The sequence below is a fragment of the Crinia signifera genome, chromosome 2, assembly GCF_055691185.1.
Source record: "Crinia signifera chromosome 2, ASM5569118v1, whole genome shotgun sequence".
In the NCBI taxonomy this organism is placed as follows: Eukaryota; Metazoa; Chordata; class Amphibia; order Anura; family Myobatrachidae; genus Crinia; species Crinia signifera.
Window position 1 is genome coordinate 262,363,005 of NC_139218.1, and position 27,472 is coordinate 262,390,476.

Genomic DNA, 27,472 nt, shown 5'->3' on the forward strand with positions numbered 1-27,472 from the left:
ACTACAGGTGACATAATGGGCTGCATGTGCAGTAAACTGTGCATCCCTGCACCCAGCAGGAGGGTAAGTATACTGTTATATTTATGGATTGTACTTTGCACATACAGAGAATTATCATAGGCCGCAATAGCGGGAGCTCACCAGATATTGGGAGCTTCTGGGCAGATACGGTGGTGATTTGTCCAGTTCTGTAGCCTAAATACAGGGGGGATAGGTATATTGTATTGTTATTCTCAATGTGCAAACATTTCCACTTTAACTTAAGTTGTTTTTTTCATGTATTGAACATCCATGTAACAAAAAGGGTAATGCTGCTCTTCAACTCTATGGGGGAATTCAAGTGTTTTTGATACCGGTGACCACTATATGCTTCATTGTTATGTAGCATTAGGGGTACACGGGTAGGTGATGCTCCTGTATGTAGTATTAGAGGTACATGGGTAGGTGGTGCTCCCTGTATGTATCATTAGGGGTACACGGGTAGGTAATGCTCCTGTGTGTAGCATTAGGGGTACATGGTAGGGGGATGCACCTTCTGCTTTGCACTGTATAGGTGACCCCAGGAGACCCCCTCTTACCTTTTTGGCTCCCTGCAGTGTTCGTCTTTCTCCTGCCAGTAGCTGCCTCCTGCCTATCTTCCTCCTGCCTGACTCTAACTGCCAATAACTGCGCATGCCCCCTGGTGACCAGTGTTGCCAGATCATCATTTTAATAAGAGCATATATTAATTACACAGGTCCCAGGTGTCAGAGCTCATGCCAACTGTCATTGTGTCCAATGAGTAGTCAAGTTTAGCCCCAGAACCTGTGTTAAAAATATCTTGACTGCTCATTGGATGTAATGACAGTTGGTATGAACTCTGACCCCTGGGACCTGTGTAATTCATATGTGCGCTTATTAAAGAGATGATCTGGCACCCCTGCTGGTGACCCTCATACCAGGGGAAACGCAGGATGTAAGATGGGGGTTTCTCCCAACATCACCCATTCCAGGAGGGACACAATGCTCTGCTCCTGCGCTTCCCTCTGATATTATAATTGCCGTCACCTGTGTTGAACTAGTTGCTTGTTAAGAAAGGTGATAGCAATCCTAAAATAAGTAGGGATGGCCAACAACCATCGATGATTCATAGTCATTAATGTTTTCTGGCTGATGTTGAATAAAACATTTTTGCCATCAATGGGGAGAATTAGAGGTTTGCCTTCATCGATGGTGCAACATAACACCTGTGATGCCCTGCCCCTGGAACTGATTGGCCCATGAGCCAGTCTGTCATCTAAAAGGGATCAGGGCTGGCCTTAGGCATAGGCAAACTAGGCAATTGCCTAGGCCATTTCTGCTGATTAAAATGATATGCAGCATGCCTATATTCTGTGTGTGAGTGAGGCTGTATCTGCATATGAAATAGTGTATTCATGGAAATCACTGTAACATAGCATTCCGTATGCAGGTACAGCCACAGTCGCACACAGAATATAGGCATGTCGCATATCATTTTAATCATCGGAAGCTCCTTGTGTGTGCTGGTTATAACAATGCAAATAAGATGAATTTTCAGCATAAAAGGCACCCAACGTTAGCAGAACTGGCCAGGAGCTGCATGGCCTATTGAGGCAAGATGTATGAGGAAACATCTGTATCCAAGCAGAGGCAGAGGTCACAGTGTTAGCGGCTGTGCGAGTGCTGTCTGCGGGTGGGTTGGTTGTGCAATAGTGTTCGGCATATGTGTAAGGGGCATTATGTGTGTCATGTATAAATGCATTAATAATGTGCGACATATGTGTAACAGGCATTATGTGTGTCATGTGTATTAGGGCATTAATAATGTAAAACATATGTTTAATGGGCATTATGTGTGTCATGTGTATTAGGGCATTAATAATGTAAAACATATGTGTAATGGGCACTATGTGTGTCATGTGTATAAGGGCATTAATTATGTGCAACATATGTGTAAAGGGCATTAAGTGTGTCATTTTGTGTATGAAGGACATTAATAAAGGTTGGCATAATGTGTAATGTGTATGGTTATAAGGACATTAATAATGTGTGTCATGTGTAAGGGGCATTACTGTGTGGTATTATCAGGGGTACTGAGAGAAAGGGGTAGGGGGTACAAATTACCCAGGCCAAAGTCTGACAGGAGGGCCCAGTGGGGGCCCCGGGCCCCCTCCCCTTAAGTGACAGCAGCAGCTGCAGCTCTTCGCATCTGCCCAGCACACACTGCTTTGTGCTGGGTTGCAGTATGGCCATGGAGGTGGTTAAAATACAATATTTTCTCAGGATTTATTTCTAAGGGTATAATGTGAGGAGTAATGTATATAAGGTAAAGTGGTACTACAGTGTGATGTAACGTGAATAAGAGACACCATTGCATGATTGCATGATATATTGTGAATAAAGTTGCACTACTGTGTGGCATAATTTGAATTGGGGGTAAAATTGTGTGTCCATGCCCCTTCCCAGCAAGAACACACCCCTGTTTGTGCTGCGCACCAAATGTGTGCACTGTTTCTATTTAAAATATTGCGGGTAGGAGCACCAAAATGATGACTGCTATGATGAGGGTTGATGGTGCTGGGAAAGGGGAGCAGGGTCAGAGGTGGAACTAGTAGCAGTGCTAGGGGGCACCAGCCAAAATCTTGCCTAGGGTGTCATTTAGGCTAGGGCCGGCTCTGAAAGGGATGATCATCAGTGGTGAAACCACAATTACATACTGTAGATGGCTACCATCGATGACTACATGCAATATCGCCATCGATGGCAACCACACCGATGGTCATCCCTAATTAAGAGAGAAGTCCAAGAAAACTAGAAAAGAGCATTTTGTCCGTTTTGGAGTAAGTCAAGTTGGAAGGTATGTAATATTATATATATATATATATATATATATATATGTATATATATATATATATATATATATATATATATATATATAAATATAAAATGTCACTAACACACTCACTGTTACTGTAGATCAGGTGAGGATGAGGTCAGGCCCAGACAGTTTGCATTGTTAGGCTCCACCCATTCATAGCATAATGCCACAATTCCCAGGTCTGTGTGAAGGGGTGGGGCAAAATGGATGCTATTCCTTTGAATTATGTCATATTATACCCTTCCCCTCACCACAGACCCGCTACTCATGAAATTATGCTGTGAGGGGTGGGGCTTTGCCGGTCCGAGTGCAGATGTTTAAAAGAAAACTGTGGGGGGGGGGGGTTTGCAGCTACTGGGTACCCCCCCTTTTGTGCGATAGTGCATACCCCCTGGTAGTCACTTTGTACTGTTCAGTGAGTGTTACACTAAAAATGGTTATATGTTGGTGGCACTATATGAAATTTAGTGATAATACAGTTAAAAACAAGCTGAGCGGATCTAATCTCCATCATTATACATTGCTATAATCTTATTATAACTGCTGACGTCGGTAGTAATAGTTATAACAATGAATTATAAGCGACAATGGTTCCAGTTGATTCCACTGCCCTGATCTGTACTATTGCTTCTATGGTAAAAAGTGACTGCACTGTTATGTAGAGTTATGTAGTCACAGCTCATGGTGTCTCTTCCTCTGCTCCTTATAGACAGGCAAGTCCGTTAAAGTCAGGAGAATCATGGTTCAGCCCATTAGTGCTGTGAATCCCCCCACCACCACCACTCCTCTACGTGTGGTGGGCAAACCTCTGGCGCCGGAGGACTTCTACGTGCCCAGTGAGGGTAAGCTTCCTCATGTGTTATATACGTGCTGGATGTAAGATTCCCCAGGTGTTATGTACGGGCTGGATGTAAGCTTCCCCGGGTGTTATGTACAGGCTGGATGTAAGCTTCCCCAGGTGTTATGTATGGGCTGGATGTAAGCTTCCCCAGGTGTTATGTACAGGCTGGATGTAAGCTTCCCCAGGTGTTATGTATGGGCTGGATGTAAGCTTCCTCATGTGTTATATACGTGCTGGATGTAAGATTCCCCAGGTGTTATGTACGGGCTGGATGTAAGCTTCCCCAGGTGTTATGTACAGGCTGGATGTACAGATGGGGCAGGACTCATCCTAGCAGGGGATGGCCATGATGACGCCAGCCGGCATCTCCCGCCAGCCGGCATCTGTGCAGCGAGAAGGGGACGCGCGCACGAGACGCGCGCGTGTCCCCTTCCGATCGATTCCCCCGGGTCACCGCCGGCTTGTCGGCGGTGACCCGGGGTCCCCGTCGCCTCCCCGCACCCCCCCCTAACCCTGTCCGTCTCCCTGAAGCGGAGACGGACAGGGTTCCCGTCGCCCCGCCGACGGAAACTAAGATGCGCGTGCGCGTGAGACGCACGCGCGTCTCAGTCAGATGGTGAGCCGGGCTGCTGGCGGATCGCCAGCGATGACGTTATGGCGATTCGCCAGCATTGAAGAGCCCGGCCCCATCTGTAAGCTTCCTCAGGTGTTATGTACGGGCTGGATGTAAGCTTCCCCATGTGTTATGTATGGGCTGGATGTAAGCTTCCCCAGGTGTTATGTACAGGCTGGATGTAAGCTTCCCCAGGTGTTATGTACAGGCTGGATTTAAGCTTCCCCAGGTGTTATGTATGGGCTGGATGTAAGCTTCCCCAGGTGTTATATACGTGCTGGATGTAAGATTCCCCAGGTGTTATATACGGGCTGGATGTAAGCTTCCCCATGTGTTATATACGGGCTGGATGTAAGATTCCCCAGGTGTTATGTACGGGCTGGATGTAAGCTTCCTCGGGTGTTATGTACGGGCTGGATGTAAGCTTCCCCAGGTGTTATGTACGGGCTGGATGTAAGATTCCCCAGGTGTTATGTACGGGCTGGATGTAAGCTTCCTCGGGTGTTATGTACGGGCTGGATGTAAGCTTCCCCAGGTGTTATGTACGGGCTGGATGTAAGATTCCCCAGGTGTTATGTACGGGCTGGATGTAAGCTTCCCCAGGTGTTATGTACAGGCTGGATTTAAGCTTCCCCAGGTGTTATGTACGGGCTGGATGTAAGCTTCCTCATGTGTTATATACGTGCTGGATGTAAGATTCCCCAGGTGTTATGTACGGGCTGGATGTAAGCTTCCCCAGTTGTTATGTACGGGCTGGATGTAAGATTCCCCAGGTGTTATGTACGGGCTGGATGTAAGCTTCCTCGGGTGTTATGTACAGGCTGGATGTAAGCTTCCCCAGGTGTTATGTACAGGCTGGATTTAAGCTTCCCCAGGTGTTATGTACGGGCTGGATGTAAGCTTCCTCATGTGTTATATACGTGCTGGATGTAAGATTCCCCAGGTGTTATGTACGGGCTGGATGTAAGCTTCCCCAGGTGTTATGTACAGGCTGGATGTACAGATGGGGCAGGACTCATCCTAGCAGGGGATGGCCATGATGACGCCAGCCGGCATCCCCCGCCAGCCGGCATCTGTGCAGCGAGAAGGGGACGCGCGCGTGTCCCCTTCCGATCGATTCCCCCGGGTCACCGCCGGCTTGTCGGCGGTGACCCGGGGTCCCCGTCGCCTCCCCGCACCCCCCCCTAACCCTGTCCGTCTCCCTGAAGCAGAGACGGACAGGGTTCCCGTCTCCCCGCCGACGGAAACTAAGATGCGCGTGCGCGTGAGACGCACGCGCGTCTCAGTCAGATGGTGAGCCGGGCTGCTGGCGGATCGCCAGCGATGACGTTCTGGCGATTCGCCAGCATTGAAGAGCCCGGCCCCATCTGTAAGCTTCCTCAGGTGTTATGTACGGGCTGGATGTAAGCTTCCCCATGTGTTATGTATGGGCAGGATGTAATCTTCCCCAGGTGTTATGTACAGGCTGGATGTAAGCTTCCCCAGGTGTTATGTACAGGCTGGATTTAAGCTTCCCCAGGTGTTATGTATGGGCTGGATGTAAGCTTCCCCAGGTGTTATATACGGGCTGGATGTAAGCTTCCCCAGGTGCTATGTACGGGCTGGATGTAAGCTTACCCAGGTGTTATGTACGGGCTGGATGTAAGCTTACCCAGGTGTTATGTACGGGTTGGATGTAAGCTTCCTCATGTGTTATGTATGGGCTGGATGTAAGCTTCCCCAGGTGCTATGTACGGGCTGGATGTAAGCTTCCCCAGGTGTTATATACGGGTTGGATGTAAGCTTCCCCAGGTGTTATGTACGGGCTGGATGTAAGCTTCCTCAGGTGTTATGTACGGGCTGGATGTAAGCTTCCTCATGTGTTATGTATGGGCTGGATTTAAGCTTCCTCAGGTGTTATGTACGGGCTGGAAGTAAGCTTCCCCAGGTGTTATATACGGGTTGGATGTAAGCTTCCTCATGTGTTATATACGGGCTGGATGTAAGCTTCCCCAGGTGTTATGTACGGGCTGGATGTAAGCTTCCCCAGGTGTTATATACGGGCTGGATGTAAGCTTCCCCAGGTGTTATGTACGGGCTGGAGGTAAGCTTCCCCAGGTGTTATGTACGGGCTGGATGTAAGCTTCCCAAGGTGCTATGTACGGGCTGGATGTAAGCTTACCCAGGTGTTATGTACGGGCTGGATGTAAACTTCCCCAGGTGTTATGTACGGGTTGGATTTAAGCTTCCCAATGTGTTATGTATGGGCTGTTGCCCATAACAAGCAATCTGATTCTGTCTATCGCTTTCTAGAAATATGTACCGATTCATCGGACAGTGACAGCTGTGATTCAGATACCAGCAGCAGCTACTATGACACCAAAAGCAGTGAATTTGACACCAGCAGCATCGCATCCGCCATAGGAGACCTCACAGCAGCATCGCCTCCACCACCAGACGCTGAAGTGGTAGCAGCGGTGGATGCTATTATATCACAGAGAATAGCTTTTTACCTCTTTGGTGCAGGTAAGCTTCCACAGGTGTTATGTATGGGTGGTATGTAAGCTTTTTTTAAATTAAGAATTTGAATTCAAATAATTAAAGAAAAATACATCGTGCTTGTAGCAAGTAGTAGTAGTACAGTACTAGTCTACTGCAGAATATAATGAAGCTATAAGGATGCATATTACAATATATAGCTATTTAACTAAAGGTAACTAATTATTTAGCTACATAAACTGACTGAGGATTCCCATAACAGAGTTGTTGTGCAGCCACAGTGAAAGTAAGTAAATCTAGGGCCAGAGATGATGGATAAAGCAGTATAAAATACAGTATTACTAATTAAAGAATCAAACAAATCAAGTGCTCGATAAATGTGCTGTCCTGATGAAAATGATACAGGATTCCATCTAGTCAGTTATAGTCATAACAACATGGACGAATATTTTCGATATTAAAAAATTCCAGTTTCAGTTACAGAAAAAAACCTTCGTCGATGATTAGTTTTAGTCAAAATTTTTGTTGATGAAATTAACACTGATCTACAGTGGAGATTGCACCTCCTAACAGAACTCACAACCTATTACATAGTGCAACCTATTACATAGAAAGTACAGGTTGCATTTACTACAATGAAAAAAGGTGATGTTGCCCATAGCAACCAATCGGATTCTGTCTCTCCTTTTCAGATGATACAGCATCTCTTGAGTCTGAGCTGATGGACATGGCAGAAAGCCCCTCTGATACCTCTTTTGGAAGCAGAGACTCCTCCCCCAGGTAGGTTGCCGGCACAATACGTGCGTCCTCCCTGCTCTGGTCGCTGGGGTAGATATCAGGTCTCTTGTCTTACAAATATGCTGTGATGTAGAAACAGTATCTCCATATCTGCCTGCAGTTGGGGCCCCTACAGAAGTTCTATCACACAGAGCACTGATTGGCTGGTATTCTACTTGTATGACATACACATATATATCATTATACTAACGAGTGTAACAATATAAGAAGGCCAAAATCGCTCGGTGTGTAGCCCCGTTAGAGGAATCTCACATCACTGTACACTGGGCGTTCTGTATGGGGCCGTCCTTGTCATGTCACACCCACAGCATCAGTGCTGTGATTGGTCCAAAAAGAAATCACACGGATAAATGTAGTCAGTAAGGGCCAGTAACATGGTGCAGGCGCCACATAGCAGCAGGCCAGGGAATAATGAGATAACCTGTACATGGCAAATGTTTGTGTCTTTACAATAACAGTCACTGATCAATGTTTGTTTTCATAGGAAGGACATCTATAAGAACGGCATCTCTGTTGGCCTCATCTGGCAGGAGGAGGACGGCATGCCAAGGGTCGACATTTAGTCACGCCCTAGACATGGACCTCGGACTCATGAAGTCATATTTAATAGTTAATGTTTTTGACTTGTGTCAGTTATATGCATCAAACTAAATCATTAAAGTTTATGCAACTGTTAAAAGCCTGTCCTGTTGACGGCTATTCCCCCAAAGCCTATCCTGTTGATGGGTAATCCCCCAAAGCCTGTCCTGTTGATGGGTAATCCCCCAAAGCCTGTCCTGTTGATGGGTAATCCCCCAATGCCTGTCCTGTTGATGGGTAATCCCCCTACCCCCAATCTCTGTCTTCACAACTCCCTCTCTCCATATCCAGCAAGTTTGAAGCATATCATTTTGCTGTCACTTTCTGGGGAGTAATTTGGTCGCTGAGCGGCCTCTATATGAATCTGTTATTTCAACAATAAAAAGTCACACAAGTCAATCAGTGTCTGATGTGTTATTTCCCACTTACTACTTTGAATGTTCCCCATTGTACTACTGTATTGGTCTGATCCATATCCATGTGTTAAATAGCTGTTGGAATGTAATGTGTAATAAAAGCATATGGTAGGTTGGTACAGTACTGTGGGCTATGAGGATCTCTGCAGCTACGTTGAGCCCCAGAGGTGACTGATGCTTCAACACTTGGGGGCCTATTTACTAAGGAATACATATACAATGCGATCTGGATCACATACAGTCAGTGGCGTAACTACAAAATATGTACCCCCCCCCCCCCATATCCGCCATAATAGTTAATCAGTGCCCCCCACAGTAAAGTGAAGACTGCCCAACCCTCACGTCCCTCCACTTGCCGCCGCCGGGTCTGTGGCCGGGACCTGCAGATCTGCTTGTCTGAGGTCCCGGCAATCCTCCTGCTAGGCTGCTGCTAATGAAAAATGCCCCATACAAAATAGCTGCCCCCTTACAGCAGACCATATTTAAGGATGCTAGAGGAGGCTGCCTACTCTAGCATCCTCAAAAATGGTCTGCTGTAAGGGGGTGGACATTTTGTCAGGGCCATTTTACACTAGCAGCTGTCCAGGAGGAGGAGTGCCGGGTATAGTTGGGGAATTAGACACAAATAGGAAATGATAAATGGGCCCCTTTGCCTCCTCACTGGATTATGTACTGTATGGTTATCTACTCAGGGGATAGATGCCATTGTGCCACACACACCCACATACAGCAGGGTACAATCAGGGGTAATGGCTAAATGGGACAGAACTATAGCCCTGAGATGATGCAGAACATCTTTTGCTGCAGTCATGTGTAACCTTCCCCTGCCCGTAGCCTTTCCTGAGTCCCCCCACTGGTGCTTATACCTCCTTTCCCGAGCCGCATGCTAGCTAGCCCTGTGTACTTACCGATTGGGATTCCTGCAGTCAGTTTTCCAGCATTGGAATCCTGATATATTCAGAGTTTCTGTGGGCGCTGTGAGGGCAGCCGGGATGCTGGCATCAGTATACGGGTAACCACAACAGGGGGTGCAAAGGGTACATCTGTCCTGGGCCCCAAGAATCTGAGGGGCTGATATTAATATAATAATATAGAAAGACATCAAAGTGACCATCATATCCCCACACATTTCAAACAAATCCATTCCCCCCCAGTACACCCAGGGCCGCCAATACAAACCTTGGGGCCAGGTACACTGATACCTCTGGGGGCCCCCCAAACCCAGACCCACACAAAGAGATTAAGGGAGACATTCAATTGGTGCAGAATTTTTCACATAATTGAAAAATCAACACTTTTAAAAGTTTTTAGGTCGAATTTAGATTTGACCTACTCAGTGAAAGTGCTGTTTTTAGCACCCAGGTGACAAATTTGTCACAGTCAAGAAATATGTAGATTACTCGTCGTTACTACTGCGGGATTTACATTGTTACTACCGCTAGTGTTACATGTACACTGTATAAGCGGCATTACTACTGCGGGTGTTATATGTATAATCAGCTTTACTACTAAGGGCATGTAACGCCCAGAGTAGTAACAACGCTCATACAGGGGCGGATTGGTAATTGTATCCAGCCCGGGAAATTCACTGAAGCAGCCCCGGGGGGTGTGAATCCCCTCCCCCCCTCAGAAACCCGGGTTGGGGGGGGGAGGAGGGATTCACACCCCCTGGGGCTGCTTCAGTGAATTTCCCCCACCCCCCCCCCCCCCTCCCCAGGGGCTGCTTCAGTGAGAGTGCTGCTGTATATCTTTTAGAAACGGGGGGGCGGTATGTCATCCAGCACGCGGGGGGGGGGTGTTAGTGCCGCTGACCTCCGGGGGCTGGAGCAGGAGCACAACGTACAGCACTCCCGCGGCCAGCTTTAAATATGTCACAGCCAGCCGCAGCCGGTGGCGTATCTAGCAGGAGCCCGGGGGGGAAGGGGGTGTTAGTGCCGCTTACCGCCGGGGGCTGAAGCAGGAGCACAATGTACAGCACTCCTGCGGCCAGCTTTAAATATGTGACAGCCGGCCACAGCCATATTGAGTATGGGAGGTATTTAAAGCTGGCCGCGGTAGTGCTGTACGCTGTGCTCCTGCGGCCATATTGAGTATGGGCAGGACGGCTGCCGCTAAACGCTGTAGCGGCTCGCGGCTAAGCAAGGGGGAAAATCGGCGGCCCAGCCGAGGTGGTGAGGTGGCCAGGTCTGCACCGGCCCACCGGGAAATGGCCCGGTTTCCCGGTGGGCCAATCCGCCTCTGCGCTTATTCACATAATGCCCACAGTAGTAACAAAGTTTTTACACATAACGACCGCAGTAGTAAAGATACTTATCCACGTGATGCCCACAGTAGTAACGCTACTTATACACATAACACCTGCCGTAGTAATGATGCCTATACATGTAATGCCCACAACGCTTATATACATTATGCCCGCAGTAGTAACGATACTTATACACATAACACCCACAGTAGTAATGATACTTATACATATAATGCCCGCAGTAGTAATGACGCCATACATGTAATGCCCACAGTGTGGCTGGGTGGTGGGTGAAGGAACTTGCGTGGCAGGAGGGTTATGTGGACGGTCGGTTGAGTAGGGTGCTGTGTAGGCAGCTGAGTGATTAATCGCCGCAGCCATGCTTTGAGGCCCCTGAGAACGCCGGGGCCCGGGTCAGCTGTACCCTTTGACCCCCCCCCCCCCTGTCACCGGGCCTGAGTACATCCCCCACCCCCATAGGCAGACATGTCACAATCAGATCCCCCTCCAGCACAGCCCCCAGTTCCCCCCACCAACAAATAGGTAGACTTGTCACATATTCACATGCCCCAGGCCCTCCAGCACAGCCCCCCCCCCCCCCCATAGACAGACATGTCACATGCACATCCCTCCAGCACAGCACAGCACATCTCATTCTCGCCCCATCCCATAGGACATATTAGACATATTCAGAATCTGAATATATGTCTGCCTATGGGGGGAGGGGGCTGAACTGGAGGGGCATCTGAGTTGTCACAGTGAGTCTGTGAGTCTAATGGGCCCCACATGCAGCGCGATATTCAGGCATTTTCTGCCTATTATGCCAGGGCTTGACAATTTTTTTTAAAATCTAGGAGCCAGACAAATTAAGGGTGTCCATACATGGTGCAATGTGCTACAGCATGCTGCACATACTTTTTGTACTGTGTGATGCACAGGAGCGCACAACGCCTCACATGGTACAAAAAGTGGGCCCAGTTATCATATATTTGCAACTATATGGGGATTTTTATTGGCTGTTGCAGTGCGTCCTGCAGGACCCGCTTAATTTTAAAAATGGGGTCCCTCACAGCTTTATAGCGAGCATTTTGCAATCACTGCCAATACCCCCCCCCCCCCCCCCCCATCCAACCGCTATAATCCCCCAACCCACTATGCTGGAACTTAAATTGGAAGTGCACACATACACATATACATGTGTCCAGTATATCTGGCCTGGGCATAGGTTGGCTGAGGCTCAGAAGCTGGGCCGGGGGGGGGGGGGGGGGAGGCACAGTCACACGTGAAAAACAGGGAGCCGGGGTCAGCCAGATCCAGGCGCACCACCTGCCTGTCAGCGCGGGGGGGGATGTGGATGAAGGAGTTTACACGCTGCTCTGTTTAGCAGCGTGTCACTCAGGACTACCTCCGCGTCCTGCCCCCCCCTGCCGCGCTGACCTGTAATGAGAGCGGCTGTCAGCACAGCTCTGACAGCCGCATCCCGCCCCTCCCGCCGCACCAATAAAAACGGTGTCCCCGGCATTTGTCGATCCCTGTATTATGCGCAATAATAGGGGCTACACACACAATGTGTGTGTGGGGGGGGGGGCATGACCAGTGTTCTGGTTGGGTGGTCTGCTCATGGGTGCATCTCTATTTGTGTAAATACTTTCAAATATATATATATATATATATATATATATATATATATATATATATATATATATAGACTTTTGGTTTGCAGGATGGCACTCTAAATAGAAAAAAATCCCGGTGCCAGGAACATAAAGTTTTAGGACATGAAAAGCACTTACCCCCCTTGGTTGTAGAAGGATAGGAACCGGCACACGGGTGGATGGTGAAGAAAAGTTGATTTATTGTACAAACATGATTGCACACAACGACAGCTGTACACCTGACAGCTGTTTCAACCGAAATAAACGGTGAAAACCGTTTATTTCGGTTGAAACAGCTGTCAGGTGTACAGCTGTCGTTGTGTGCAATCATGTTTGTACAATAAATCAACTTTTCTTCACCATCCACCCGTGTGCCGGTTCCTATCCTTCTACAACCAAGGGGGGTAAGTGCTTTTTTTATATATATATATATATATATATATATATATATATATATATATATATATATATATATATATATAGAACAATGGTTTCCTAAATGGCACTCTGGGTAAAATTTCTAGCAACAGTGGTGCAGGGTCCAGAAGTAAATTAATAGAAGTAGCACTTACCCCATTGGAGTGAGTGCCGGGCCGCATGACTATATATATATATATATTGTAAGACAGTAGCAGGGAAAGTCATAGACGGCAGGTACCTTTCCCCTAGAATCCTGTCTTATGGCATATAGACTGCAGGCTGTTTCAATCTGTGTGGTAAGCTCCGGCTTACAAAGGGTGTTCTGTCCTGGGCTGGTAATCAGGAGAGCACCTGATTCTTTAAAAAGGAGTCAGCCCTCTCCATAGAGCTCTCTCTCTCCCTGGGTGTTGGAGGCAGTAAGCTGCTGCTAGAGAGAGACAAGGCTGTAAGTACTGCATTACTTGATCTATATCTGCTGTGTGTGTCCAGTGTCACATAGTGTGGCCCTGGTATAGAGAGGGACGTTTATTCTGTTTAGTTAGATCTCAGACGAGCAGGTTTTATTTTCTGTTTTGCCTGAAGTGTAAAGGCTGTTTTTTTTAGTTTCTTGCTCTGAGTGCTGCAATAAACTCAGGCAAGCCCTGTTTTGGACCCAAGCCGTGATGTCACTGTCTAAGTCTGTGCCAAATCCTCACCTGTGCCTACCCGTTTGATGCTAAAACCCCACATATGGTGGAGAATGCGAGCAAGCATCTCACTTAAAGAGACATACATCGAACTATAGGACTTTTGCTACAGCAAGCTGGAAGTTGTTGCTAAAGGCAACCAGCCACAAGTGAGTGTCTGGAGTGCACTGATACTTGTATGTCCTGGCTGAAGGCTGCTGTAACACTGCAACAGGAGACTGTTAAAATGGAGGACCTTTTAAAACACTTGGTGCAGGCAAATGAGCTGCAGCGGCAGGCCAACGCACATCAGCAAAAGGTGCATGAGGAGGCCATGCGTGCCCAGGCTGAAACCAATGTTTTGCTGCTTGAATCCAACAGACAAGCCTTAAAGGAACAGCAGCAAACTAATCTGCAATTACAAGAGCAAATACAGAATGTGGCGCAGAGTGTGCAAACACCCCAACCCTTGCTTCCAACCACACGGGCTGCAGTACAGAAGTCTCTGCAAAAGATGACTCTCACGGATGATGTAGAGGCCTATCTTGCAGTGTTTGAACGTGTAGCAGAGCGTGAACAGTTACCCGTGGATCAATGGGCAGGTGTGGTAGCGCCTTTTCTAACTGGAGAACCACAAAAGGCGTATTTTGATCTGAGTGAGCAGGATGCTAAGGTCTACGCGAAACTCAAGGGAGAGATCCTTGCTCGCTTAGGCGTAAACATGAGTGTGCGTGCCCGGAAGGTGCATAACTGGACTTTTTCTGAACAGTTACCTGCGCGGTCCCAAATGTATGACCTGGTCCACCTGGTAAGGAAGTGGCTACAGCCAGAGGAGTCTACACCAGTGCAGATCGTGGAGAGAGTCGTGCTGGACAAGTATCTTTGTTCCTTACCTCCAAAGGTTCAGCGCTGGGTCGGTCATGGCGACCCTAATGATGCCGAGGGGCTTGTCAACTTGGTTGAGAGGTACAGAGCTACTGAAAATCTAATCCAAGAAGTGCCTCCTGGACATTCCACCCTCAAGAACAGCAAAGCGGCCGGATCATCTGGTAAGACTGTTCCGTTTACTAGAGGGGTGAATAATGTTGTAAAGGGAGGTGGCCTAGATGGGGAACAAACAGTGGAGAGGCGTTCCCAAGGGACAGTAGGGTCCAAACCTGGGTCGCAAAAAGACTGGGGCCGCATACAGTGTTGGCGTTGTCATGGACCTGGGCATATTGCTGCCAATTGCCCCTTACTTCTGAGCCAATGGAGTGTGATACAGCCAGGCGAAGCTCTTTATATGCACGTTCTGTTTTCTCTGCTGAGACTGTGTCAGAAACTGGACAGCAAATATGTCATGTAAAGGTGGATGGTTATCCCGGGAGTGCTCTACTGGACTCTGGGAGTTTAGTTACTCTCATCCATGCCAGCTTGGTAGACCCTGGGACACTCACAGGACGTTACATAGGGGTCTTGTGCATACATGGGGACACCAAGGAGTATCCCACAGCTTTAGTCCAGCTAAAGAGTACTTGTGGAACTGTGTCCCATGAAGTGGGCGAGGTAGAGACCCTGATGCATAGTGTGATCCTGGGAAGAGACTTCCCATTGTTCTGGGACTTGTGGAAACAGAATGTACACTGCACTAGAAATGCTGTTAATATTGAGAATGTGTGCCCTGTGATTATTTCTGAGCTTTTTGATCAGGATACTGAGGTTCAAACGGTAGGGGTGACCACTATTGAATCTGACCGTTTTCCCCTAGCTGTTCTTGCAGGTGAAGCTGAGGAGCAGGAAGAAGCGTGTGACATGCCTGAGCTAGAGATGTCACGTGATAATTTTGGGACTGCTCAACTTAGAGATCCCACCTTATTAAGAGCTAGGGAAAATCCTAAAGTCATAAATGGTGAGCCCCAATACCCCAATGCTGACAAAGAGTTCCCATATATGGCCATTAACCAGGATCTACTGTATCGGGTAGATAAAATCCGTGGGGAGATAGTTGAGCAGCTGGCGGTGCCCCGGCCATACCGTAGAATGGTCTTAGACCTTGCTCACAAACACGCGATGGGAGGACACTTAGGTACTGAAAAGACCACACAACGCGTGTTGCAACGGTTTTACTGGCCCGGGGTTCACCGCGCAGTAGAAGACTACTGCAAGTCCTGCCCTGACTGTCAGCTGACGGCTCCCATGACACATTTTAGAAGTCCCCTGGTTCCGTTACCTATTATTGAAGTGCCCTTTGACAGGAGTGCAATGGACCTGGTCGGCCCTTTGGTAAAATCCTCAAGGGGATTTCAGTATATTCTCGTGGTGTTGGATTACGCCACTCGTTACCCTGAGGCTATTCCTTTGCGGAATACCTCTTCAAAGTCCATAGCAAAAGAGCTCTTCAACATGTTTACCCGTACCGGCATACCCAAAGAGATCCTTACCGATCAAGGAACCCCCTTCATGTCTAAAGTCACGAAAGAGTTGTATAAACTATTGAAAATTAAGCATCTACGTACATCGGTGTATCACCCACAAACTGACGGTCTTGTTGAAAGGTTTAATAAAACATTAAAGGGGATGTTGAAGAGGGTAGTGAGCAAAGATGGGAAGGACTGGGACTGTCTTCTGCCTTATTTGATGTTTGCGGTCCGTGAGGTGCCCCAATCATCCACAGGTTTTTCCCCTTTTGAGCTAGTATATGGCAGACATCCTCGTGGACTGCTTGATATATCAAAGGAAACTTGGGAACAGGAGACTACACCCTACAAGAGTGTCATTGAGCATATTTCTCTTATGCAAGACAGAATTGCTGCGGTCATGCCTATAGTCAGGGAACACTTAGAGCAGTCCCAAGAAGCACAACGTCAAGTGTATAACAGGTCAGCCAGGGTAAGAAGCTTTAACCCAGGTGACCGTGTGTTGGTATTAGTGCCCACCGTAGAAAGCAAATTTCTTGCTAAGTGGCAAGGGCCTTATGAGATCATCGAAAAAGTGGGAAGTGTAAATTATAAAGTGTATCAACCAGGTAAACGGAAGCCAGAACAGTTGTACCATGTGAACTTAATTAAACCCTGGAAAGACAGAGAGACTCTGACAGCTGTAAGTGCCCCCTCTAGTGATAGCCCAGAGGTGCGGGTGTCAGAGACCCTGTCCAAATCCCAGAAGCAGGAAACTAAAGAGTTAGTACAAAGGAATTATGATGTGTTCTCAGAACTTCCAGGGCGCACCACAGCCATAAAACATGACATTGTCACCGAACCTGGAGTTCGGGTACGCTTAAAACCCTATAGAGTACCAGAAGCGCGTAGACAGGCCATATCTGGGGAGGTCCAGAAAATGTTAGACCTCGGGGTTATCGAGGAGTCTAAAAGTGAGTGGTCAAGCCCGATTGTGTTAATTCCAAAACCAGATGGCTCATTGCGCTTCTGTAATGACTTCCGGAAGCTGAACGAGGTATCAAAATTTGATGCCTACCCAATGCCAAGAGTTGATGAGTTAATTGAAAGACTTGGTCATGCTAGATATTTCTCTACCCTCGACTTAACTAAAGGTTACTGGCAAGTACCTCTTACCGATAGTGCCAAAGAGAAAACAGCGTTTGTCACCCCCGATGGTCTGTTTCAATATCTCTGTTTGCCTTTTGGGTTGCATGGGGCTCCAGCAACTTTTCAAAGGTTAATGGACATTGTTCTTAAACCCCATCGTCAGTATGCCTCGGCATATCTAGATGACATCATAATTTTTAGTGATGACTGGAAGAGTCATTTACCCAAAGTCCAGGCGGTGTTGAATTCCCTCAGAGAGGCGGGGTTGACAGCGAACCCAAAAAAGTGTACTTTAGGCCTCGAGGAGGCACGTTACCTGGGGTATGTTATCGGGAGAGGTATAATAAAGCCTCAAATAAATAAAGTGGAGGCTATCCAAGACTGGCCTCGTCCTTCGACAAAAAAACAAGTCAGGGCTTTTTTGGGAATTCTGGGGTATTACCGTAGGTTCATTCCCCAGTTTGCAACCATGGCAGCGCCCCTAACTGATCTTACCAAAGGAGGTAAGGCAGTTATGGTCAGCTGGAACCCAGAGGCTGAAAGGGCATTCCAAGAATTAAAAGTGGCCCTTTGTAATCAACCAGTCCTGATCACTCCAGATTTTAAAAAAGAGTTTGTCGTACAGACTGATGCTTCTGATGTGGGACTAGGTGCTGTCCTCTCCCAAGAAGTTGGTGGAGAGGAACACCCGGTAACATATTTGAGCAGGAAGCTCACACCTGCGGAGAGAAACTACAGTATAGTCGAGCGGGAGTGCTTAGCAATCAAGTGGGCCCTTGAATCCCTAAAGTACTATCTCTTAGGACGCTCCTTTAGATTAATCACTGACCACTCCCCACTTACATGGATGTACCAAGCCAAAGAGAGAAATGCAAGGGTCACGAGATGGTTTCTCAATTTGCAAAATTTCAAATTTACAGTGGAACACAGAGCAGGAAGGCTTCAGGGTAATGCCGATGCCCTATCCCGAACATACTGCCAGTTGGCAGACAGTGTCCGACCCCATAGGTTCGAACAGAGGGGGAGGGTATGTAAGACAGTGGCAGGGAAAGTCATAGACGGCAGGTACCTTTCCCCTAGAATCCTGTCTTATGGCATATAGACTGCAGGCTGTTTCAATCTGTGTGGTAAGCTCCGGCTTACAAAGGGTGTTCTGTCCTGGGCTGGTAATCAGGAGAGCACCTGATTCTTTAAAAAGGAGTCAGCCCTCTCCATAGAGCTCTCTCTCTCCCTGGGTGTTGGAGGCAGTAAGCTGCTGCTAGAGAGAGACAAGGCTGTAAGTACTGCATTACTTGATCTATATCTGCTGTGTGTGTCCAGTGTCACATAGTGTGGCCCTGGTATAGAGAGGGACGTTTATTCTGTTTAGTTAGAGCTCAGACGAGCAGGTTTTATTTTCTGTTTTGCCTGAAGTGTAAAGGCTGTTTTTTTTAGTTTCTTGCTCTGAGTGCTGCAATAAACTCAGGCAAGCCCTGTTTTGGACCCAAGCCGTGATGTCACTGTCTAAGTCTGTGCCAAATCCTCACCTGTGCCTACCCGTTTGATGCTAAAACCCCACATAATTTATATATATATATATATATATATATATACACACCCCCACACACACACACACACACACACACACACACATCCTCCAAAGGTGCACCCACAGGACACCAATGTCCTGAGCAGTGCCAGATTAAGGTCCACATAGGCCTGGAGCTGAAATTTACAAAGGGCCTATTGTGTGCCACTGCATGGTGTGTGACCAACATCGCTGAGAAGGTCTCCCTGCGTGGGAAGGGTGGTTTGGTGGCATACTACCTCCTTGCATTACATCTCCTCACTATAGTACACTACACTACACCTCTGCACTATATCACTCCACACTACTTCTCTGCACTATGGGTCTAATTCAATAAGCCCTGCTGAAGTGCAAAAAATCGCAATCCAGTGACTCTCGCACTCCTGTGCATGCGCAAAACTACAAAGTGCCGTTGCATCCAGGAAAGACACAGAGTGTTGGCGGGGGGGGGGGGGGGGGGGGCAGCGATGCGCCATTAATGGGATAAGGTCAGGACAACGCAATGACAATGCAGTGTTATTCTGGATGTTCAGAAGGAGAGTAAGCTTTGCTGTTGTTGGTGACAGCAGTGGTGAATTTAGGGCCCTAGGCCAGATACTGGGATTGGGCCCTGCTCCCTCATCCAATCCTTAGCATTATAATTTCTTTCCGGATTCATGCCCCTTACATTATTTTTACAAACAAGGTGTAATGATTAGCATCACAGAACAAGGACATTGGTTCAATTCCCACCACGGGACTAACTATGGGGGCCACAACTACATCCCTCAGGCAATGGAGGATGGTGGTGTTGTGGCGGCTGTGTGCATTGCTGCTTCTCTATGTATGCGCAATGTGATATGACATCACACCACCACTTATTAACAGACAACCCCTAACCTTACCAACAGCTATTGCAGTACATCTGAAACTGCGCTAACATCACCAGATCTACCAGTCACCAATAACAATGCTGCAATTATTGTACATATTCCCCATCCCATTACACATTGCTGTATATAAATGAAGCATTGTACCTCTATTGTTTCAGTAAATAACATTTCTGATTTAAAATCGCCTTTTGGTCTACTTTATAACTACCAGTGACACATGCTTTGTAACTATATACCAGGGATGCAGTCAGCATCCCACCAGACAGGATGTCAGCATTCAGTATAGCGATACTGGCATCCCGGCGCCAGAACGTTGAAGAGATCAGGATGCCGATGCCGGAATACTGACTGGCAACTTCCCAATCGGGGAGTATGCAGGGAGCAGTAGTGGGGAAAGTGAGGTTAGGTTTAGACACTAGTGGGGGGACATAGGGTTAGGCTGTTGGGGGGGGGGGTTTGATTTAAACACAAGGAGGCTATGGTTAGGCACTAGCAGGGAGGGTTAGGGGCAGGATGTGGGAGGGTTACGGTTTAGGCAGCTACAAGGGATTGTTAGGTAGGCGCTTGTGTCCCCATTACTAGACTTGTATCCCTATTAGAGGTGGGTTATCTTCTACTCCAGCTGCTCCAGTGCAAGAACTGCCGTTCTGCTAATACAGGGATACGGAATATATGCGACGGAGCCTGTGCTTTATCGTAATGATCTATCATTTGCAGGTGTTACTCAGTAATGAGTAGTCCAAACTCGAATTGTGGTATATTTGGGGGGTTTTACTGAGCGCTCAGCTAGATACTACAAAGTGTAGGGATACAAAGTGATCAGAAAGATTATGAGAAAATGATGTACAGATGGAGCGCCTCTCAGCCAGTGCTGGGGATCGCCAGAATGTCCCTGCTGGCAAACGCTGGCAGCTCCCAGTTCTCGCTTGGCGGGCGATGGGAAACCTGCCCGTCTCCACTTCAGGGAGACGGGCAGGGTTAGTGAGGGTGCGGGGAGGCAGTGGGGCCGGCGGACAGCGACAGGGACTGACGGGGAGCTCAGTTTGAAGGGGATGAGTGAGCATATTGTGTGCGCGCGTCCTCTTCCGATCCGACCACCAGACCCTGCTAAACGAGAGCGGCTCCATCTGTATAACAGGATGATGGTTACATGTCAATAAGTACTGGGAGACAAATTTGTGCATAAAGATGTATTGTAAAAAAAAAAAAATGTGGTGCCTGGGATTTGTAGTCCACAGGTCAGTCCTCGCAGTATGACTCTTAAGGGGTGTACACACGTAGAGATCTGTGCTAAGCAATTTTGCTGGTGTCAAGATCTCCCATGGGAGCTCATACACACACAGAGATTTGTGGTAAGCGATTTTGCTAAGCAATTTTGCTAAGCAATTTTGCTTAAGCAAAAAATGTAAATAGTGGGTGGATATTACCTGAGGGGAGGTTTTGTTTTCTGAGGGCATAAATTTTGTCAGCTAATTTTTTTTAAACGGACAGAAGGGAGGGGGGGGGGGGACACAGATAGGCAGAAGGAGGGGGCACATACACAGATGGATGTGAGCCGGGAGGAGAGGGGAGTGGAGGCCGCAGATAGGGCTGCGAGTCCGGCGGTGGTCTGACCACCTGAACCAGACTCGTGCAAACATACCTGGATAAGGTGGCTGGGCTGGCGGGCATCCATGCAGCGGGGGTCCCCGGGAGGAGAGGGGAGGCCGAAATTAGGGCTGCGAGTCCGGGGGTGGTCTGACCACTTGACCGGGACTCGTGCAAGCATAGCTGGATATAAGGGGCTGGGGGGCAGACATGCGGCGGTAGCGGTAGAAGGGATTCCGACAGTCGTTTCTCCGACATCAGAATCCCAACTGTCAGGAGCATGACAGAGCTTGCCACCTATTCTCTTCCGGCACCCCACTCTTATGGGACATCGGGTTATCTTTTAGGGACCCAGTACACCATAGGACCCCCCACCTGGGACCTATGTTCCCCTCAGGTGACCACAGCAGACTAAATGGGCAGAACATAAGGTGCCAGTTTTTTGATGAATATTGTGAAATAAAATCCAATCAATAATAAATTAAACAGGGCCTGTAGCAAAAATATGGTTCTATTTCCAGTAGGGATATAGGATCACGTGAAATCAAACTACTGTAGTTTGTGAATGACAGCCGGAGCGTGGCGTCCCGCTACCGGCTGCTTCCCCTCTCTGTTGTTAGGAGCTGACAGCCCCGCAGCCTAGCCGGTGCTAAGGAGTGTCGGTGCAGTCCCTGGGAGTGCTTATCGGAGGATGTCCTGGTGTGGAGCTGGAGCAGAGGCAGGGGTGAGCATCCGTGTTCACTCAATCCCCTGAGTGCACTTACGGGTTAGCAGGGGCTCCCGCCATAGGCAGTGTGATGTTGCAGCTTGATGCTTTCTAACTTCGCTATGGAATGGATATAAATAGGAAAGTCTGTGTCTGCCATACAACGCAGGTATATCACCTCACATCCTTTGAACATTACCATTAAAACACAGCCGTCACCAGCATTACACTGTCAACCCACACTGCCATCACTATCAATGACAGTACATCAGCACACACTGCATCACTACAAGCACATATTGCACCGCTACCATAACACACTGCACCACTACCAGCACAGACTCCACTGCTACCAGCACACACTGCAATGCATCGCTGTCACTGACATTTCACTCTCTGCACACACTGCAAACTCACACATCACACTGTGACTGCATCACTATATACAATCAGGCAATAAGCATACACTGTATAACTGCATACACCCCGAATCAGCACACTGTTATTACAGTCCCTGGCAGCTTGCCTTGCACAGTAACCCTCCCCCATACAACAGTGACTCACCTGTCTTAACTATGGCAGCTAAACTTCATTTTCAGCATCTTCTGTGACAGGGACCCAGCATAGTAAAGCCCACTCGTTGCCTGTAGTAGCCGAGGAGCTGGCACAGGAAAAACAGACAACAGCACACTAATGAGAAGCTTATTCTCTTAGCTCCCCCTACTGGCGCCTGGAGGAAAATGCTTGTAATTTATAAGCAGAGGAAGATACCGATGGCTGCTCCCTTCCTCCTGCAAGAAGTAACAACTTCCGCACACCAGGGTCGGATTCAGTGCCCCGGCCAGGGTCCCAAGGGGCCCGTGGCTGGGCCTCCAATGCAGACTGTCAACACTGGCTGCCTGCATAGCAGGACTCTGTGGGCCTATTTTCAGTGGTGGGCCTGGAGCTACAGCTCCATCTGGCCCATTGTTAATCCGGCCTTGGCTGCTCCATATTAGAGACATCCCCTCCAGTGGTATAAATATCCTAGATATAGGAGTATATCAGTGTCTTAAAGGGCAATCATCCCTATTTTAAAGTGTATTTTTATTATATATTTCTTATTATAATTGTGTATATGTATGTTATTTCGGTACTTGTTTCCTAGCACGGCGCCCGTCGTGGGTCATCGCAAACCTTAACTTAAGGTATGCGATGGACGCGATATTTGGCTATTTTTAGCCTTTATTGCCGGCAATGAGAAAATCGCGTTGATTGCGTCCATCGCATTATAATGGCACGCGATATTACATAGGGAGCAATGTTAAATTAGCCGGCTATTAGAAAATCTAGTTGATCGCGTCCATCGCATGCCATTATAATGGCATGCGATGCGACCGACGTGATCAACGCGATTTTACATAGGGAACAATGTTAAATGTGCCAATGGCCCCGATTTTTTGTATTGTATAGACACCTTAATGGGAAATGTGTATGTTAAATGCCCCCCCATTGTTAACGGCAACCCACGATTAATGCCAACCCAAAGCGTGGTGAGCGTAGCGAGCCCGCAAGGGGCGGCGGCACGCATCCTACAACCTATGACCTTTTCATACCCCCACAATCCACATCGGCATGGAGTTGATTTTATATAGTGTGGCGAGCCACCGAGCCCGAAGCGCGGTGAGCGTAGCGTCCCCTCGCGGCTGCTCGCTGCGCTCGCCACGCTTCGGGCTCGGTGGCTCCCTGCGCTCGCCACACTATATAAAATCAACTCCACGCTGACGTGAGTAGTGGGGGTGCGAAAAGGTCGGAGGACACGTACCGTGGCCGCTCGCCACGCTTCGGGTTGGCGATGATCGTGGGGAGGCGTTAACAATGGGGGGGCATTTCACCCATGAGGGTGCGTATACAATGAAAATTTGAGTCTGGGGGGCATTTTACATTGGGCCAATGTAAAATCGGGTCTCAGGGACCATTTTGCATTGGTTGCAATGTAAAAAATTGCGTCGATCGCGAAGATCGCATCGCATGCGATTTGGTTGCATGCGATGCGATCGACGCAATTTTTTGGTCCCGATGGATGCAATTAAAATCGCTGGCGCCGTGCTAGGAAACAAGTACCGTTATTTCATTAAATTTTTAAACTGAAAGAAACCGTCACATTCAAATCATTTGAGAAACAAAGCCAGCGCTGGTATCTTTTTCTGTTTATTTCGCATATCTTTAGGGACTGACAATCCCTTACCAGCCACAGTTAGCAGCGCACCTTATAATAACACATATCTATTTATCACTGGAGAACACTGATCCTGCCAGATCGCTCAGTACACATCGCTCTGTGCTGAATGTTCTTACTGAGCGATCTAGTATAGTTCAGATCGCTCTGTGTAGGCCCCTTTATGTCCCATACACACTGGGCGATTTTTAGCTGAAAGCAGCTCAGTTTTGTTATTTGAACCACTTTCAACTCAAAAGCCACCCAGTGTGTATGGCTGAGCGATGAACGGTGAGCGCTGATGTGCGCTCCCATATCATTGCCGGTGGTCACTGTTCATCTGCTGGTTTTACCAGCAGACAGCCACTTTCCATAGTGTCCTGCTATGGAAAGCTGTTCAACCCCTGTAGAAATTGCTGGGCAGGCGAAAAGTAAATCGCTCAGTGTGTATGCACCGAGTGATTTTCAGGCCAGCGATTTTCAGATCGCTCTCCATACACGCTGGACAAAATCACCCAGTTTGTATGGGCCATTATTCTTTCTAGGAAATAGCGGCATTAAGGCATTTCATGCATTAACAGGTCAATGTCTTAAAGAAATATTAGTACCAACCTATATTTACATTTTGGAATTGACTGATACTATCCTCAGTAGCAGTATTTGAATATATTTATTTATTTTAATTTGTTATGAAACTGATTTTGTCTGTAGAATAACTGGAAAATGACTCATGGAAACATCTGTTCTTAACACGTGTTGTTATGTAATTATTTTATACATTTGATAGTTTGTAAAAATCTGAATTATAGTCAAAACCTTTTCACTTATTTATTTATTTAAATAATTAAATATAAAATTTCAATTAGTACATTGAGAGCTGACATTTAGGGGTGGGGCATTCATAAGAGATTTATACTTCAATTCTAATTCATAGGGACCCCGGCCAGGAAGCCTGCCCTCAGCAGTGGGGAACCAGTGTTCTTGGGTTACTTTTGATCAAAGACCATGGTTTTTTTGGTGTGCTATATGCATATTCTTATTGGTAATGTTGAGAGGGGCATATTCCCTAAGGCAGGTTATGGCACATTTAATTGCGTCTTTGATGAACTCCTGCGATTGTTAAAATACCCCAAGGGTAAAAAAAATAAAAATGAAAGTGGCTTATTATTTTGTAGGAATACATTTCCATGTCTCAGATAAATACATGAGAATTAATATGTTAGAAAATGAAAAAGGAAATATGTAAAACTGACTAAGGTCAATAGGGAGCAGAATAAGGTCAATTGGGGGCTCTGTCACCTACATGGTGTCAGCTTTCCAACGTTTTCTATGTAAAGCATAAATGCATTGCAAGGTTTATAAAACTGATTTTGTTACATAGGGCTCATGCTCCATTGATACATTCAATGCCCTTGATTCACTGTTTTTTTTGGCGAACAGGGCTGGTTTTTTTTCGAATCTGATAATGTTTTCTCCGAAAATCATATTCGACGTATTCAATGATCACTGTTCGCCGAAAGTATACAGTAAATGCTGACCAATTCACTGTTTCATAGTCGCTGCTATTCGCTGTTGTATTTCTATGTTTTTTTTTCCATATTTTGCCAAAAATGTATTCAATGCCAAAATGGATAACTGTGTTCACTGGTTTTTCTGTTGAAGTTCTCCGTTCTGCTTTCGACGTTTTTTTTAGTTGAACTGTAATTTGTACTTATAAAATAAATGTTTTATATTCATTTTTGGTACTCTTTACTTAGAAGGGCGCCCATCTCGGCCATCTCGGGCATTGAATGCACTAAAAAATCAGGTGCGATGCGACAGACGAGATGCCCGAGATTTCCCATAGGGAACAATGTTAAATGTCTCAATTGACCCGATTTTCCTGTTCAATGCCTCAATTGACCCAATTTTTCCATAGGAAACAATGTTAAATGGGCCACAGGGGCCAAATAGGCACCCTGAAGTGAATAATGGCCACCCAAATTGTTATCGCCACCCCACGATCAACGTCAACCCGAAGCGTGGCGAGCGCAGCGAGCCCGCGAGGGGCGGCGGTACGCGTCCTACGACCTTTTCATACCCCCACTATCCACGTCGGCGTGGAGTTGAGAATAGAAAGTGTGGCGAGCGCAGCGAGCCACCGAGCCCGAAGCGTGGCGAGTGGACGCGGATACCTTCACAGGTATCCGCGTCCCCTCGCGGGCTTCACAGCTGTCCGTGTACCCTCGCGGGGCTCGCTGCGCTCGCCACGCTTCGGGCTCGGTGGCTCACTGCGCTCGCCACACTTTCTATTCTCAACTCCACGCCGACGTAGATAGTGGGGGTATGAAAAGGTCGTAGGACGCGTACCGCCACCCCTCGCGGGCTCGCTGCGCTCGCCACGCATCGGGTTGACGTTGATCGTGGGGTGGCGTTAACAATTCGGGTGGCCATTATACACTTCAGGGTGCCTATTTGGCCTCTGTGGCCCATTTAACATTGTTTCCTATGGAAAAATCGGGTCAATTGAGGCATTGAACAGGAAAATTGGGTCAATTGAGACATTTAACATTGTTCCCTATGGGAAATCTCGGGCATCTCGTCGGTTGATCGCACCCGATTTTTTAGTGCATTCAATGCCCGAGATGCCCGAGATTTTTTACTAACGATGCCCACGATCAAAATCGTGGGCGCCCTTCTAAGTAAAGAGTACCTCATTTTTTTGGTGTCTAAAAGTCATTTTTTTATTATTTGAAGGATCTTATTCATTTTATTTCTTTCCAAGCACCAGATTAATATATTTTTTGTTGTTGATTTTTTGGGGGGGGATTCTAGACACACAGCAAATGACAGCAATGCTGCCCCAGCGCTAACATCTACTAATCACCGCACTGAAGCAGCAGTACAGAATCAAGCAGTGTTCCCATACTGCTGCTGCTTCAGTGCGGTGATAGTAGATTTCAGAGCTGGGGCTGCCAGAGGTCTGCTGCTGCTGCTGGACCCGTCCCTGTCCTCAGGCTGTGCGGGGGCTCCCTGCGGCATCAGAGCGTTCCCCCACCGGAACTCCAGTCCTCACATCCCCCTGCTGGGACTCCGCTCCATCCCCAGCCCCGCCTGGCAGTGCAGCCCCAGCAGCAGCATCGAGAACAGGAGGGGAGAGAGCCGGGACACAGGCCAGTATACAGTGCGCCGGATTGGATCATTTTCACCATCAGTGGCAGCGAGCCCCGGACGTGCTGAATAGTGGGGAACGCTGAATCGATGAATCACGGCGAGCCCACAGTGAATCCAAATCAGGATTCGCTGCCATGCGCTCACTGTGCAGTTCACTGTGCAGTTGAATACCTGCCATATAAATGTCAACTTTAAAACTACAAACCATGGCCCTTATTCTGTTCACACACAGCGGCTGCACACGCGCATAAAAACCTATGTGCATGCGCAGACACAAA

At 47.6% G+C, this 27,472-nt stretch overlaps 1 protein-coding gene and 1 long non-coding RNA gene across 2 annotated transcripts in view; one reads left to right on the forward strand and one right to left on the reverse strand.

The window, feature by feature from the left end:
* The window catches only part of LOC146060779 (uncharacterized), a 182,419-nt gene extending 173,848 nt beyond the window's left edge, over positions 1 to 8,571 (forward strand). Inside the window, exons 2-5 of the mRNA XM_083174398.1 lie at positions 3,588 to 3,720; positions 6,625 to 6,837; positions 7,503 to 7,590; positions 8,093 to 8,571. Coding sequence (XP_083030524.1) covers positions 3,618 to 3,720; positions 6,625 to 6,837; positions 7,503 to 7,590; positions 8,093 to 8,171 — 483 coding nt within the window. The 5' untranslated portion in view covers positions 3,588 to 3,617 and the 3' untranslated portion in view covers positions 8,172 to 8,571. The remainder of the gene's footprint in view (positions 1 to 3,587; positions 3,721 to 6,624; positions 6,838 to 7,502; positions 7,591 to 8,092) is intronic.
* LOC146060780 (uncharacterized) overlaps positions 1 to 22,500 on the reverse strand; it is a 52,894-nt gene extending 30,394 nt beyond the window's left edge. The window contains exons 1-2 of the long non-coding RNA XR_014470481.1: positions 22,409 to 22,500; positions 9,512 to 9,674 (exon numbers count right to left, since the gene is read on the reverse strand). This is a non-coding gene — a long non-coding RNA (uncharacterized LOC146060780). The remainder of the gene's footprint in view (positions 1 to 9,511; positions 9,675 to 22,408) is intronic.
* Between the last annotated feature and the right edge of the window lie 4,972 nt (positions 22,501 to 27,472).